The sequence below is a fragment of the Lissotriton vulgaris genome, chromosome 5, assembly GCF_964263255.1.
Source record: "Lissotriton vulgaris chromosome 5, aLisVul1.2, whole genome shotgun sequence".
Taxonomy (NCBI): Eukaryota; Metazoa; Chordata; class Amphibia; order Caudata; family Salamandridae; genus Lissotriton; species Lissotriton vulgaris.
The window spans coordinates 430681922-430699197 of record NC_141693.1 but is presented as its reverse complement, the minus strand read 5'-3'; the positions used below and the strand labels follow the sequence as shown (position 1 = coordinate 430699197).

Genomic DNA, 17276 nt, shown 5'->3' with positions numbered 1-17276 from the left:
GAAAGGACGATAGGGCCAGTCTGACAGAGGTCGCCGAGATGTGCCCAACTCCTGCACGAACAAGTGACCAGCTATACAGGGCTGGACCCGATAGCACAGCAGACCCTGGGTGGCTGGTCTACAGGCAGAACCTCAACCAGACATAAATACTGACTGGGCGGTTTAGGCAGCTGATTTCACCTGAGGGAAAATTCTACTAATCAGCACCTATCTCACAAGAGCCACGGACGTTTTTTTTTTTTAGGTGCCTCAGCTCTGGTCTGGGCTGCGACTTACTGAACACGATAAGCAAAATCATCCAGCGAAGTGACGATGAACCGTCACTGAATGATGACTGGGACTAATCAACATGCAATATGATTTTCTTTTTTTTAGGTGGTGGCATTTGCAGAGTTTGAGATATTGCAGACAATAAAAGGCAGTTTCCTGACCAATTGCAAACCACTGCATTGACTCCAAGTTCCTACAGCAAATGAATGGCTGAAAGGAACTTCTCTAGTCAAACCACTGACATGAGGTTCAGCAGCCAAACCAGGACCATCACGCTTTCTCCATCATAAATAAAATATGGTTTAGCTAACTTGATTAGTTGTGAGTACCTTGTCACACAAAGGCCTGTCTTGTTCAACATAATGTGGAAGAATAGAAGAAAGTTAATGTTAGAACAGCAAAGGTGTGTGATGTATCTATCCATGTGTAATTGCTGTAATTTTTTCTGTGCTTATAAATAATGATTCCTGTCTATGTGACATTCAATGTGATATGGATACAGACAACAGATGATCAAAAGTTGGTCATGTGCAAACATCCCAAGTTTCCAAATTTAGCAGCACTTCATCTTACTCATAATCATTCAGTTTCAGCCTGAAATCCATGGAAACTGTTTTAGCAGAGTATTCCACTTTGTAATATGCATGTTTAAAGTGTCTGCACCTCTACGGACGCACAGCTCCAGTCCTAACTTCGAAGGAGCAAGACGTATTTCTCCCTGGGATGTTCACACTTGGGTGTGGCATATGCTTCTTATATATTTGCTCTCTCTGAAAAATTAGAAGCAACATCAGACCTTTTAAGCAAAGCCTCCACAACATCTGGCAGGCTGACATTCTCTGATAAAAGCTTAACTGTCGATGCCATTGAAGACAAAATAGTGTTAACCTTAGGAGTTTGAGGAAAATCGTTTTCAAAATCTATGACCTACTATCTCTTGTTTAAGAATTGCAGAATGGTAGATTTATCAGGTTGTTTCAGGGTATGTGTTATTTAGTGTTGTAAGCACTATTTTCTTTATTGAGTTTCTCTTACTGCAGGCACGATGTGCTTTGCCTACATTCAGCGCGCCATGCGGCCTCCTTCGGTCTCGCCCCGGGCGCCGCGCTTTAGGTTTCAGCACGGCGCCCGCTTTACAAGTACAGAAATACATTTTAGTATTTTAATTTCACTAGCTTTAACTTGCTGTGCACCTAATCATGGTTTTGTTTTTTTATTTCAATTAACAGGGCGCATGCTCAACAACGGCGCCTGCTGCCCACAGCCCCCTCCCACATCACCCTGCCCCCGCCCTTTAGGTTTCAGCACGACACCCGCTTTACAAGTACAGTAAAACATTTTAGTATTTGCTTTCACAATGCTCCTCAGAAGTACAAGTACTGTGATACATCAGCCCCGCTGAGAAGTACAGGTACTGTACTACATCAGCTCTCTTGAGAAGTGTCAGTACTGCAATACATAAGCCCAGCTGAAAAGAGCGGATTTCCATATCACCAGCAGACCTGTGGCGCTGCCTTGTGGTGCAGGTACTGTTCAATCAGAGAAAAGAACGTCCTACAGAATGATACTGGCACTGTCCCACTGACTGATTTGCAGCCTGTATTAGAGGGCCCATTACTGCCTCACTATCAGAGCAGCAACACTGACAGTGCCTGCTGAGAAGCGCTGGAAACAAAGCATTAAAAATGTACAGGCCATTATGAGGTGCAGAGCTCACTGCTCCTCAGGGCGGAATACTGCACATGTCTTAATGTAAGCATAACGTATGTCGACGATGACACTGCAGCTCTAGGAACAATAACACATCCATTTCCAGCACTGCTGCGGCTAGTTGAAATACTCTGTATGCCAGGGGCTCAAGTTCAAATCCCAGATTGTCCTTTCCCCCAACCTACGTTGTATGACCCTGGACTGCATCACTTTACTTATAACTCTCTCAACTGCTAAAAGAAGAAAGCTATAAAGAAACAGTCTTAAGAGGTATTTAAAAACAAGTATTTGCAATGCAATAGGTCTCGCATTTGCGAGAGTTTAAGCTATTTGCATTGTAAATGACAATGCCTTTTATTTACGTTTTAAAAACCAACACATAAATAAAAGGCATTGTCATTTAACAATGCCTATAGCTCAAAGTCTCACCAATGCGTGACCTATTGCAATGCAAATACTTGTTAATCATGAAATAATATTGCGGACTTCATAAGTGGCCACAAGAGGTCCTCGTTGCCCAAAAGATAGAAATGGAATGGTAATATATCTCTTTTCACTTTGTCAGCCTCGTAAAAAATTTTTTTTTTAAAAATCACATTTTCACATGTTCCAAATTTTGCGGGCAGTGTTGTATAAATCGCTGCATTTTTACAAAACTGCTGATTTTGCGATCTTTTTTCAAATCGCGAAACCCTGGAAGTCTTTTGCCGATCGCAAAATGCCTTCAGACATTTACCGGATACCAAACACAGCTCCTACATTCCTCATTCCCCTGAAATGCATGATTAAAGAAAGCATTAAAAATGCAATAGGTATCGCCTTTCATTAAGTTAAAGCCACTTACTTTGCTATACAATACCATTAGCAATGCAAATAGCTTTAACTTAATCAAAGGCAAGACCTATTGAGTTTGCAATGGGTTTTTTTTTTTGCAACTTCAACAATCCAGGCGTTGGTGTCGGTTTTTTGCTATTTTGCGAATGAATACAATCTTTATTTTGGTTACAAAAACTATAATAGCTGCAGTAGAGCAATAAACAAATCATCTAACTTATACCCAAATGAATATGAGCAATCACTGGACACAACATTTCAGTCATCAATTTTAAAATGTTATTCTTTCATTATTGCTTTGATCTGACACTTATAGCCTAAGACACAAAAGATGCAAACCACGAAGCCAACTTAAGTTGAATGCTAATGGTGTAAAAATAAGGGAGCTGGTATGCAGGGTCTCAAAAATGCATTATTCAGCATGGGTCGAATTATGCATTGTTAAACGGCGTGGTCCTGCTGTGAGATTTCACACCACTGCATTGAAACAAAGAGCGCCCTCTCTGCGCTACAATTTATGTTTAGGGCAGGGGCTGCCTCCGCTGACAGACCGGTCACATTCGGTCTGTTTTAGCGTTGAGAATTATGATGGGTATAAGTGGCAGGTTTGGGTGAGGCTGAGAGACTGCAAATTCATACGTGTTCGTAAAGAACATTGCAAAGCCTACTAAAGGGTGAACAATATTGAAAATAAAAGTCCACTGGAGGGCGATAAAATGTAGCAAATGAAAATGATGCCATGAAAGTCAAATAAAATAGAAGTGACCACCAGGACCGTCATGCCCTATGTGAGCAAGGGCTGACTGGAAAAAGAACGGGATTTCCACAAGCATGGTTCAGATGGGGGGAGGGAGGGAAGTGAAAGCACGCCATGAGTATTGATTCCAAAAGGTCCTCGCATGGCGAGAGCAGCACATGCGTGCTGCTAACACCGGGCGAGACCTAAAAATGGTCTGAACCGCCGTCTATAGGTCAACGGCCACCAAAAACCTGAAATGCCACTGAAATACTGCGTTCAAGTCATCATGCAATCTACATGTTTACATGGCTTTAATTAAATAAATATGTTGATTAAAAAAAAACTTGACACGTTTGTGCACGCAACCCCAGGGAAGAATAGGATACTTCTTTTGGTAAAAAGGAAGGATGCATACATAGTACTACTCTATTATGATGACACACTGTAAATGATTTTAAAGATCACAAAGCTTGTAGTTCACTAACCCTACAGGCAGAAGTAATGGCTATTAAAAAGGCAGTTTTCCATGACAGATGCTGTAAGGTTGATTTGTGGATGGATTTGAATGGGGTACCCATTCATTTAAAAATTACTAAGTTTAGCTCCCATGGAGGAGATGGTCTTTTAACTGGAGGAAAACTTTAAGTCCTTCTACTAAAAAAAATATTTAATCACAGTAATCTTGAAAAAGGATGGTTGTGTTGGAGATTTTCTGTGTACAGTAATCACTGATAACTAGACTTTAATTGATGAAAATTGTAGACCTGGTTTGGCCAAGTGAAGTCAATATGGAAGAATTACATTTTCTTGCATATTAATAGGATTATGTCCATTGTTTTAATACCACATGCAAAAGCGTTTCCACTCACGGGCCTAACATGATCTTGTTGATGGCCATTTTGATTCTTTAAGGATGTTCATACATTCCTCAGGTAGGTTTAAATAGCCATTTTATGTGATCAAAGGAGCCATGCTGCCAAAGTCAAGGATTGGAGAGTTGGATAAAGGATCTGGCCCTCTAGTCTGGACAGGAGGTTTGGTCTGAGTGGAAGACGTCTGTACTGTGTTGGAGATAGTTGGAGAAGGTCTGAGTACTATCGTCTAAGCCAGTTTTGTGCGAATAATAATTTTGAGGTAAGATTTCCATATTTTTGGACTTACAGGTGGTATTAGCAGAAAGGCGTAGACAAACCGATTCAACCGGCTGATCAAAAAGGCAGTAACCAGTGAGTGGTGTTCTGGTACCCTAGATGCGAAGTCTCAGCATTTTTAGTTTTGTGCCTTAGCAAATAAATCTAATGTTAGTGTACCCCATTCTGCAAAGATGTCCTGCATTACCTCCTCATTGAGAACCCACTCATGATTTTCTTTGTGAAAATGAGTGAAAAAATTTGCTCTGACATTTTCAATTCCTAGTATGTCCTCTCAATCCAGATTCCGAGCCAACCACAGCACTGAGATAGCCCTGATCGCAGCTAACAACGACAGCAGGGCCCTCCTAAACTGCAGTGAAAGGGCAGTCCTCATCCTCTAGAACCTGTCAGCCACTTCCGACACAATCTTCCATCACATCCTGAACAACAGACTCCACCACATCGGAATCCAGGGAGTCGCCCTCAAATGGATCGCACCATACCTCACCGGAAGAATCCAGAGAATGCGTCTCCCACCATTCACCTCAGAACCCAAAAAGGTAATCTGAGGCATCCCCCAAGGATTGGTCCTCAGTCCCACCCTCTTCAACACGTACATGATCCCCCCCCCCCCCCCCCCGGCCATCACCGTCTGATTGCACAGATTCAACATCATCTCCTACGCAGAGGACATCCAGCTCACCCTTCTGCTGTCAGAAGACCCCCTACCCCCACCAGAGCCAACTTCCACAGAGGTACGATGAACGTCGCAGACTGGATGAAAGACAACTGTCTCAAATACAACACAGACAAGAAAGGAGTCCTCATCTTTGGGAACTACACCTCCGCATGGAACGACGCATCAGTGGCATGCTGAACTCAGCTCATCCCCGCCTGACAAAACACGCCCGCAACCTCAGCATCATCTTGGACAGCAATCGAACTATGGAGAAACTGGTAAACGCAGTCTCATCTGCCTGCTTCCACACCTTATGCATGCTCCGCAAGACCTTTAGGTGGCTCCCAGTCAACACCAGAAGGGGAGTCTAAAGCAGGCTGGACTACGAATGTGCAAATTTCTAAATTGGGACCTTTTGAAGATGGAAAGAAACCATTTGAAGGAATGGGGAGATGCGTAGGGCAAAGAGGAATGTGCCGTTAGAGTATCAAATAGAAAGAGTGATACCAAAGGTAAGTAACTTGTTCTTCTGATGGATACTTCTAATCGCAGATTCCTCATCTTGTCAATAGATACCAAAGCAGCACCTCCCAAGGTGGTAGGTCTGTGGAATGGCTCAGATCAAAAAGCCCTACAGGACCAAACTGGTAAAATCCCCACCCTGGTAGACTGGATGGTCAAGGTAATAGTGCTCCGTGGATGTGTGCCCTGATGTCCACATAGCCTGACAGATCTCCAGGACAAGCACTTGGGTTGCCAAAGTATTGGTGGCAGCCTTGGCTCTGATGGAATGAGCCCACAGAACTTTCGGAGGCTCTTCTTTGCCAATGCACAGCTGATCTCAATACAGAGAACTATCCATCGTGATATGGTCTGTTTTTGCATCACTTTGCCTTTCTTTGCACCAGAGAACCTGACAAACAGCTCATCTACCCATCCGATGGTCCTTGATACTATCAATGCAAACGTTCAGCGAATTCCCTGGCTAATTCCTCTGGACTCCTTGGCAGATACGGTTGTGTTCCTCAGCGCCAGGAAGCCGCTTGGCCGCAGTGCGCTTTATAAGTTTCTTTTTTCATTTCATTTCATTTCTCCTTTGAGGGATGAGGAGGAGCAGTAAAGAATGTCAGAAGAGTGATCGCTTTCCCAACATGAAAAGGCTTGACTACCTTTGACAGCAACGGAGTTTGAGGTCTTACCACCTGTTTGCCAGAGAAAAAGGTGGTATAAGGAGGCTGAAACAAGAGGGTCTGAAGCTCACTTATGTAACGCACAGATGTTGTCGCTCCCAGAAAGACAGTTTTCTAGGTCAAGAGGCATAATGGACAACTGTGCATTGCCCTCAAGAGGGCTACACATTAGTAAAGTGAGAACCAAATTTAAGTCCAACTGTAGCTTCACAAAGGATTTTGGCAGAAACGTGTTACAATTCTTTAAGAATTGTTATACAAGGATGGCTGGTCTGGCAAAAGTAAAAAGCCGAAAGTGCTGATAAGTAATCTTTAACAGTGCCCACTGTAAGTCGCTCATAGGCAAAAGACAAAACAACAAGACATGCAAAGTTTGGCCTGGTACTGGTCCGTCTGGCAGGTGCCGCAATAAGTCACAAACGTTATCCCAACGTCCGGTGTACACTGATTTTGTGGAAGGGCACCTGGCTGCCAAGATCACATCAATGACTACAGAAAAGAGAGCAAAGAAGATGAATTGCTGCCGCTCAATCTACACGCATAGAAATGCAAGCTGTGCAGACCTGGGTGCAAAAACCTGCCTTGCTACAGCGACAGTAGGTCCTCCCGAAGCAGCAGCATAATCGCAGAACAGATGCTCAAGCCCCAAAGTTCTGGGAACCATCCTCTCCTGGACGAATTCAGATCCACTAAGGTGACTTCGGTCATGTCATTCCTGACCATTTTCGGAACTTCGGGCAGGACAGGTAGTGATGGGAAGGCATGCAGGAGTCCCATGCTCAACTCTAGGTGGAAGGAGTCTCCAAGCGAGAGCATTCTTGAAAATGCCAATGCACAAAAGTGTTCACATTGCACGCTCTCAATGGCGCCAGAGAGTTCGAGCCAGAGTTCTTCCAACTGCTAGAAGATGCCCTGCGCCACGTCCGGGTGCAGTAGCCATTTGTGAGCCCCTAGGCTTTGCCAGCGGAATTGATCCACCCTGGCGTTTAATGATTCCACCAGGTGGTTTGAGACAAGAGAGGTGCCCTGACGACCCAGCCACTGCCAGAGATGCAGAGGCTCTTAGCTGAGCCAACGAGAAGGGTGGGGAAGAAGGGTGGGGTGAAATACCACATGGCGGTGGTGTTATCCATAAGAATCTGCACCTGCCTCCCTTTGCTGGTTGGAATAAAGGCCTTAAACTTTAAGTGAATTGCCCACAACTCCAGCAAATTTATGAGGCGGGTCTTTGCTAGAAATTAGAGTCCTCTGATCTCCACCTCTACCAGATGACCTCACCAACGTAGAACTCCTGTATCCATTCCCACCATCAACTAGGTGGGGTAGGCAGAGGTGTTTGCTGCTTGTCCAAATGCAGACGAGCAGCTACTATTGAAGAACTTTTGCTGTGTCCTGTGAAACCTCAATGGAATCAGACAAGTTCCACTGGCAATGGGTCTTCAGATCCCACTGCAGAGCTCGCATGTGCTATTTGCCATAGTTAGTGAGCAGGACTTAGGAGGCCAGCAGACTAAGGAAGCCTCAGAGCCATTCGCACTGACCGAGGACATAAGCAGCGGAAACATCAGGATCCTAGCCTAAATTGACTGGATTTGTAGATTCTTGGGGAAGGCTCAACAGAGCACTTTTTTCGAGGGCGACTGTAAATGTAAATGTAAATTGATACTTGTATAGCGCACTACTCACCCGCAAGGGTCTCAAGGCGCTTATACGAATACCGCTGTGGAACCCATCCTGGCTTTCCCTGTGAGGCGTCCACTCCTGGGCACCCCCAAGGTGGAGGCCAGGCATCCTTAGCATTGTGAGGGCCGTTGTGGAGATTAAGCAAGCTATTGCCCAGAGTTGCAGAGTGGGACTCCATGATTGGAATAGGCACTGAGGCGAGAATTATCAGGTCCGTGGAATTTTTGAGCCCAAGACCCACCGAGGCGGGGAATTGAACCCTGGTCCCGGGCTAGACCTCTGCATCAGGGTCTGCCGCTCTAACCATTGAGCCACACTTCTCCAACTGAAAAATAAAGTTTCTGTGAAGGAGTCAGGTGGGACTTCGGCAAGTTGACTGAGCACGCCAGTGACGTATGGAGGTTCGCTGTCATTTGGAGGTGGTCTGCAAATGACTGATGAGCCTGACTTCAACAGACAGTCATTGAGAGAGGGTAAGACTGGTACCCCAACCTCTGAAAACGACCAACGATCACCGCGATCAGCTTTGTGAACACCAAAGGGACTCAGGTGAGGCCGAAAGCGAGCAGGGCAACCTGAAAATGCTTTTGGCACACCTTGAACAGTAGATAGCGTCTGTGGGCCTGGAGGACGAGAGTATGAAAATAGGCATCCTGCAGGTCCAACACTACCATCCAGTCTCCCGGATGCAGGACAGAAGGAACTTGGGCCAACATGAGCATCTTAAATTTGTCCTTCCACAGCACGGCAAAATTAGCAGTGATAATAACATCCAGTCCCCATTTCCAAGGCCAGTAACCCCTCTATGGCTCTCTTGGCCTACAGAATCTGCACCTCTTAATGCAAACTGGGCAGATTGTCTTCCGAAATTGCAGGTGGCAGGTGTGGTGGGTCAGGGAGTTGGATTATTTGAATGACCCACCTGTCGGACATGATGCTCTGCCATCCCTGGAAAAAAGGGCAGACTTACTCCTACAAGGTAGTTCAGTTCCATTAACAACGCACTATAGAGGCTTTGAAGTTGTTGCTGTAGAGGGGGCTTAGACTTACATGATTCCTGATGGACTGGTCGTCATCTTTTGGGACTTGGAGGCCATAGCGAGGGAGTCTGGAGCAGCTGATATACCAAGCACTTGGTATATCCCTGACAAAGGCAGACCTGTTGGGGAGGTTGCGGAATTGGTGCCACAAGTCCCATGTAGTACGCCATGGCTCGGCTCTCTTTAAAATGCTCCTAGGCAGAGCTCACTTTTTCAACAAACAGGTGGAATCTGTCAAACGACATGACATTACGGATGCTTGGATGCCCCTAGAGACGTCTGTGGATCTCGACCATGCACAGTGATGAAGCACTACAATTGTCCCATGAGCCAGTCCTAGAAAATCAATAGTGTGTAGGTCTGATAGGATGACAAACTTAGCTGCATCCCAGTTATCCTGAATGTCAAGTCAAAAAAAAAACTTTATTCGGTTGTTCGTATTGACAACCATAAAAGCATTTACATTACAATAAAAAAAAAAAACACAGTTATACATTAAAAATAAAGTGCAATTATGATATAATCGTAAAAAAGACAAATATGCAACAAGCATTCAGAACATTTGCGGAGTCCATTAAAAAAGAGGTGATAGCAATTCATATATTAGTATTTTTATCCTTCCATACTGTTTCTAAATTTTACTGCCAATTTTAAAAAACTACATATATACAAAGTGTATTCACAACTTAGCAGCTGAAGAAAGTGCAGTGCAGGGCGAAATTGTATAAAATTTAGTTTTTTCAGACAGGGTTTTAAATATAATTTCCTCGGTACAACATAAAAAGGACAAAAAAACAGAAAGTGTGCCAGGTCTTGCGGAGACTTATTGTCGCAGCCGCAAGCCGGCAACACATGTCCACGATGAGATCCCCTAGGTATAGCCAACAAAAAATGAAACAAGTTGAACCTGAACCTTATCAATAAAAAACGGTCATAACTAGACATTTGCCAGGATAGATAGGGTTCCATGAGCAATGTGCTTTTAATTAATACATGATTGCGGACACTTTCTTTTTTCAGTTCACGTGATTCCCTATCTTGAATTCTAGAATCAATAAAAGCTTTCTTGACCGTTATAACATCCTGTTTAGTGATCGATTCAGGGGATAAAAAGAGTTCAGGGCGACCTAAATCAGCAAAGCACTTATATAGGTACTTTAACCAGGGAACCTTCATCCTGTTATCCCATGTGAGTGTTTCTCTTAAGATAAGCTGGGTGAGTGGTATGTTGTCATTTAACCAACAGTTCATCCAGCATAACATGGGATTAACAGCAATCTTGTCACTTACGAAGGAAACCCCCAATTCCTCATGCACAGAGAAGTTAGCCGTACCCCTGGGAACCCTTAGTACTTGTTTTAAAAAATAATTTTCAACAGTCTGTAGAGGTTCCAGAGGAGCATAACCCCAAATTTCACTGCCGTAACAAGCTGTTATCCTGAATGGTTTAGGCCAAGGAGGCCCGTAAGCTTTCTAGGACTGTCAAAAAACTCATCAACCATGTCCCAGATTACACTGTGGGAGCCTGCCGTGAGGCAGCCGGCACTGACCGATCTAAAGGCAAGGCTGGCCGATAAAAACATTCTCTTACAAAACTTTTCTTTTGCTTGGATTCTCTGAAATAGTTGGAAAGGAGTCATGTTTCACTCTGCCCATGGACGCCTACACCACCAACTCACTAAGGTTGGATGCAGTTATAAAAAATAAAAATAAAATTAGGTCTCCTTAAACTGGTCTATGGCGACATGCGACTTGGCGATTGACTAGAGGGCTAGAACAGGGGCCTGACCAAGCTAAAGGACCTTGAAGGTCAAGAACTACAGCAGTTCTCCTGATGACGCTGCAAAAGGATGTACCTTTAAGTCCAGTGGTACCTTGAAGGCCCACATATGAGCTTTACTCATCATGAGATGGGGCAAACTCACCCCCATTATCATCTCCATATGGCTGACTCTGCTCAGAGTCCGACCCAAAAAGTTGGTGCAGTGCCTGTGTACGACTGTGAGGTATTGTGTCAGAGTCAGAGGGAATGAGTACTGAGCTGCACCACATCTGATGGTAGAGACCTCCCAGGAAGGGAGAAAATGTGCAACAAAGAAAGTTTCAGAAAACCAAAATCAGGTCTTAACGTGAAAGGTGAAATAACCAGGTAATAATGATAGCACAAAAAGCTGAAATTAGCTCAACAAAAATATGTATAATGATTTAGCTTCCTTACAGAGGAAGGCAGAGGAAACATGGTCAGCAGTGCCAAATTTCCTCTCTGAAAGATAAGCTACTGAACAGATCGCTGTAGTACCCAACAGGAGGCAGGTAGTATTTAAAGCCCCAAAAAATCAGCTCTTAAGAATTTCACACATAATAATAGCTATGTAGAAACTGCGTGTCAACATTTGTGAAGCACAAAATCCGACATGTGTCCACAACTGTAGAGCTTTTTGGCATTCCTGAAGTGCCTTAACACATGTTTTTCAGACTTCTCACAATTCAGAGTCATGGCAATGAGATCTTCAATACAATATGATGTAACCCTGGGTCTGTTAGGTGCAGTACGTAGTGATGCATGCATTTATGTAGCTTTATAAAGCACAAACCTAGCTACAAAGCAAAGTATTGTACAGATGTAGGTACGCATTAGATGAAATATGAGCAGGGTCAAATTGGCTTTTGGAGAATGCATTCGAGAGATGCGTATCAGAGAGAAGAAAGGGAACGGCACGAGTGTGTCCAAAATCAACAAGAAGGGTTGGGATAGCAACAGAGGATGGACTGCAAGCAAGCAATAATGGAGTTGGGGGGGGCGGGGGGGAGAGGGGGAGAGGGGGGAGGTTCGCAGAGGGTTGGCAGGTTAATAATCTGAACTAGCCAACCCTTCATTACAGACACAGCACTTTTTGCCCGTAAATAAGATCAACCCTGGTTTGTTCATATCCTACAGTTTTGCCAAATGGATGAGTAGTTTGCTTACAGGTTCTCCATGACATCCCCTTGGCGTCGGGCATAGGGACTCCTCTGTAGTTCCACAATTTCTGTGTGTAGGACCATGATGTGATCATCTAGGTAGCCGATTTCTGCAGCCTAAAATTGAGAGAGACAGTGAGAGAGAAGTTGCAGTCCCTTCTCTGAGTACTAAAAAAAACAAATTTCCACCCTCCACAGGCTGTTCATTTATAACTACTAAACGATCGGTTTAATGATAAACAGTAGATACTCTGTACATTTAGTCCTTCATCTTCTTCAGCTATAGACATGGGACATCCAAATTCATGATACAGTGGTATCAGAAGAGGCACTCTTTAATTAGCATGGGTGCGGCTCTGCCTACACAAAGTCCCTAATCAAGGGGCGTTGGAGTAGGCGAAGCCACACCCATGCTTTGTATTTCAAAATAGGGACTGAAAAACTGAGATTATCACTGTAACTTGTTGGTGAAATAAATATATTTTTACTACATGGTGGTTCAGTCCTTTGCATGGTAAGTTTCACAAACTTAACATATGCAAGAAGTGAGGTAGAAACTAGATTCCTAAAATTAATCTGCATAAAATTATTTTACACGGGTCTGAACACAGTGAATATCAGTCCTGGAATCAACATTTCAATGCAAAGCACTTAGAGTAATCATATAGTGTAGTCTATGTGGCACTTTTCCAGACGATATGAGCACCCTTCAGAAAGGTCTAGTGCTAACTTGATCTGAATAAATGAGGACAAATTATGGAGGATGACGAAGCGCCTGAACTAACTCGTGTTTTGGTGGGTAAGGCCAAGCCAAGCATTCAAGGGAGACAATAGCTGCCTCTTTGCCATGGTCAAGTCCAATATAAGTGACAAGCGACTTCATTGAGGAACAAAAGTCATAAGTACAACCTAAGCAGAACGTGCATGCCCTGCATGCATATAGATTATAAATTGACAATGATGCCTTCAAGCAGGGAAATTGAATATTGCTATAGCTAAATATCCTAGTTAAAGTCAATGTTTGAAGGAATTTAAGAAAAGAGGAGTCATCCCCTCCCCCCACCCACATACACATATGAGGTTCACCTCAGAGAAAACTGTGCAAGGCTCTGTAGCAGCTGGTAGTGTGCTAAAATAATAGCCCATAAAAGGCAACCTTCCATGTCAAAGATGATATGACTAAAGGTCACAAGTTTGAAAGGCTAGAGAGATAACAGATTCAGAATACAATTCAAAACCCAAAGGGTCAAGTTCCTCATGTGGGGCAGGAAAAGGAGGAGGCCACCAAAATTCCTAAGAGAAACCTCATTTTGCATCAAAGAAAACCTCTAGGACCCAATTGATGCAAGTAGCCCAATCACCTTGTTGGACTCAACTTAAATGTAGAATGATGTGAAGGAAGAAAATGAAATATTTTCTTTCAAGGAGTACAAAGAGGATTAGCTCTCCAAACCCCACTGTCAACACAAGGAGAAGATGTGGTCCAATGGTCAGAGCTGCTGACTTTGGAACTGGGAAACCAGGTTGGAGTCTAGCCTCGGCTCAAAATCTTGTGATTCTGGGCAAACCACTTAATCTATCTCTGGCGACAAATTATACAAATCTGATCTTGTGTAATATAATTTGGTGCTCATATAAAGCACTTTATGCCTTTGCTGAAACTCGCAATAAATATATTTTAAAAAAACACACACAAACACACCCCCACACACAATACACGCAACACACACACAGTTGCTTTGCCCGCTCTTTCGTAGTGTTCCTCCTAGAAGCCAAGAAAATGGCCACCTCGTCACCGGAAAGTCCCAAGGGTTTGTAGGTAATATGTGCAGATACCAAATCCTCATGGACAGCAACTGCAGGTAAGAATGGATATCTGAGTCATCCTGTTGGAAGTGAACATCCTTTGGGTTGGTCTAACAAGAACCCTTAACAAGGGTCTCTACACATGGGAACCGTATCTGGTTAAGCCAATTCAGAACTTCTAGTATAATTATGCAGATTGGGATCCTGCAGCATTTATATATGACCATGTATTGAAAAGGGGGATTGGGGGTGATCAAAGAATGCATACGCACTCCAAGGGGAAAAACTTGACCCTCCATAAGCAGCATCTGTACTCTCATTCTGGAGAAGGAAAGGTATATCTAGGGGAACCTCACTAAATTAGAGCAAAGATTACCTTCAGAAGACATGGACACTCATACTGTGCACAATACACTCTGCTGATCCGGACTGCTGACCAATTTAGGCAGACAACAGGCCAACAACCATTATGAATGTATCTTTCCTGGCCCCGTAGTGCACTTTCCACAGCTAACAGCTATAAGGCTTGGTACTGAGAATGTTGTTGCTATTTGTTTTTATAATTTAATGATTGTGATTTTCATTGTGCTTCAAGATCAGGTCACATGACTGAACACTATTCAGTAAAAAGCAAACTCCTAAGGTGGAAGCTGAAAAGCAAAACGTGCAGACCAGTCAGATTCCAGTACACCAATAAAACATCTGAATGTCAACTGTACCAAGCAGGCTCCGGTTTTCCTTTTAATATTACCAGTTTCAGATGACACTGAAAAAATGTAACACTTTTTTGTTGACTAGGTCGTATCTAAGCAATGTGTAGCACAAAGAAGTAAAGAGCATGATGGTCTTAAGAACAAGTTATTTACCTTCAGCAATGCTCTTTCTGGTGGGTACTCTATCTAGCTGCAGATTCCTCACCTTGTGAATATCCCAGGCACCCGATTGGATCAGGAAGATTTGTCAGCATAGCCCCTGTACACCAATAGGTAGCGTCATGCGGCTCTATCAACTCCACTCCGCTGCAAAAGTGAGAACCGTTGCCATAAATAGGCGCCACCTATGTGCACTCACATCAGTTTCTTTCTGAATAATGTCTACTCCCTCAGAAGCTGAACTCAGTACTAACCATTTATGCCAATGTGTAGAACTCTAGTATTGAGACTTTTTTAGATGGAAAAGAGTCAATACCACTGAATAGGGAAGTAAAAGGGCGGTTGGGAATCTGCGGTTAGATTGAGTATTCACAAGAAAGAGCGTTATTGTTCTTTCGAAAGATACTTCCAACTACAGATTCCTCATCTTGTGATTAGATACCAAAGCAGTAACTCCCAAGGTGTTGCGTCAGTGGAATGGCTCAGACAAAAAAGTCCTGAAAGACCAAACAGCCAAAATGTCCCTCCAGTCAAACCTGACTGTTGAGGCATTGGAGTTTGGTGAATATGTGCACCGATGCCTGACAGATGTCCAGGACCAATAATCCACGTGCCAGCGCGGTGGTGGCAGCCTTTTCCATGGTAGAATGGGCCCTCATCCCCTTTGGAGGCTGCATATTCGCCATAGAGTAGCAGATCCTAATTCAGGGAACTATCCATCTCGATAAGGTCAGCTTCTTCACTGCATTGCCTTTCTTTGACTGAGAAAGTCCAACAAAGAGCTGATTGTCCTCTCTGTGGTCTTTGGACCGCAGGAAAATTCCCAGCTGTTACATAGATCACTCCAAACGATGGAGCCTCTGTTCCTCTTTTAAAGGATGAGGCTAGGCACAGAACGTCGGAAGACAGTTGGATTGGCTGACATGGAAAGCCATTACACCCTTTGGAAGAAAGACTGCATTGCTCGTGAGCACCAGCTTTACCAGAAAGTAAGAGGTCTAAGGGGCTGAATTCTCAGACCCTGAAGATCACTCTTGCCTTGGGCTGATGATATCGCAATGAGAAAGAGCATCCTCAGGATCATCAGACAAAGGGACATCTGTGAAGCAGCTTAAAAGGGGTGTGCAACAGGAAAGTAAGGACCAAGCTAAGGTCATACTGAGGCATCACATAAGGTGTCAGGGGAAACAAATGGACCAAATCCTTAAGCAAGTGCATCAAAACAGGTGATTTTAAGAGGGATGGTTAGTTTGGTAACCCCAAAAAAGGTGACAGGGCTGACAACCTTTAACAGTGCACGCTGCAAGGACTTGGTGGGCAGAAACCAAAAACTTGTCCCAGTGTCCTGCAGATTTTGTGGAACGACACCTGGCTGCCAAGATAACATCCACTACTTCGGGAGTGGTCAAAAGCATTCAACTGGTACAACTCAATTGTCAAGCATGGAGGTGTAAATTGGGTGCAAGACCCTGCACTGCTGTGACACTGATGACCCTCCTGAAGCAGTTGACCTATCGGAGGACAGATTCTCATGCCCAGAAGTTCAGAGTACCAAACTCTCCTGGCCCAAACTGGAGCTTCTTGGATGACTTAGGACTGAGGGGGCGGGGCAGGGGTGCACCAATCCAGTTTTAGTGGACTTTCTAGCCCGCCAGCTTCTTATAGGTCCATGTAAAAGTTATCATCATGTTGTGGGGGGAAAATCCTCCACACCATCATCAAATACAGGTTGGCTGCGTTTAGAGTTCGACCCAAAAGTTGTTGAAATAGGCAAATTCTAGGTAAAGTCATCAACTTAACAGAAGGGATTGGCATCAGGAATGTAGACACTGAACTCGTACGAGGTCGAGACAGATTGAGGTCCAAGTACGACAGCCCTATGGGCTCAACTGTTTCCTCCGGTATTGCAGGCGTCGACGTTTTAGAAAAATGGTGTAGATCGTGGCATTTGGAGTGAAATCAGCTCCAGATTCGGAGCAGTTCCTCGAAGTGGGTTCAGAAGATATACCTGGCACCAAGGGCATACCCACCAGAGATAATCTAGCAGGAGGATTTGTGGATGTATGGGGCCAGAAAGCTATAGAGGGAACCGGTAAGGTGCCAAATATACAAATCAAGGTTTATTTAAATACCATGATCTACTGTGGCACTACTGGACCTGCAAACTCTAGCTTCATCAGAATTAGTTGTAGAATCGGTTCCATTATAGGGGACCAGGAAAGAGTCTGGAGAGCATCAGGAAACCATTGCACCATCTTCGTGGCAGAGGTCCAAGGTTGGGATAAGGTTTGTTTAGCCTTCTAGTGCATCTTCTTCGACTTGGACTCACCGGAAGGCTTGGAGTGCAGCAAGGATAGGT

The 17276-nt window shown here is 44.0% G+C and overlaps 1 protein-coding gene across 2 annotated transcripts in view; it reads right to left on the bottom strand.

The window, feature by feature from the left end:
- Positions 1-17276, bottom strand: part of CHUK (component of inhibitor of nuclear factor kappa B kinase complex) — a 659325-nt gene that overhangs the window by 179519 nt on the left and 462530 nt on the right. For both annotated transcript variants that reach the window (XM_086921838.1, XM_086921837.1), the window contains exon 15: positions 12247-12356. In XM_086921838.1, the coding sequence (XP_086777964.1) occupies positions 12247-12356 (110 nt within the window). The remainder of the gene's footprint in view (positions 1-12246; positions 12357-17276) is intronic.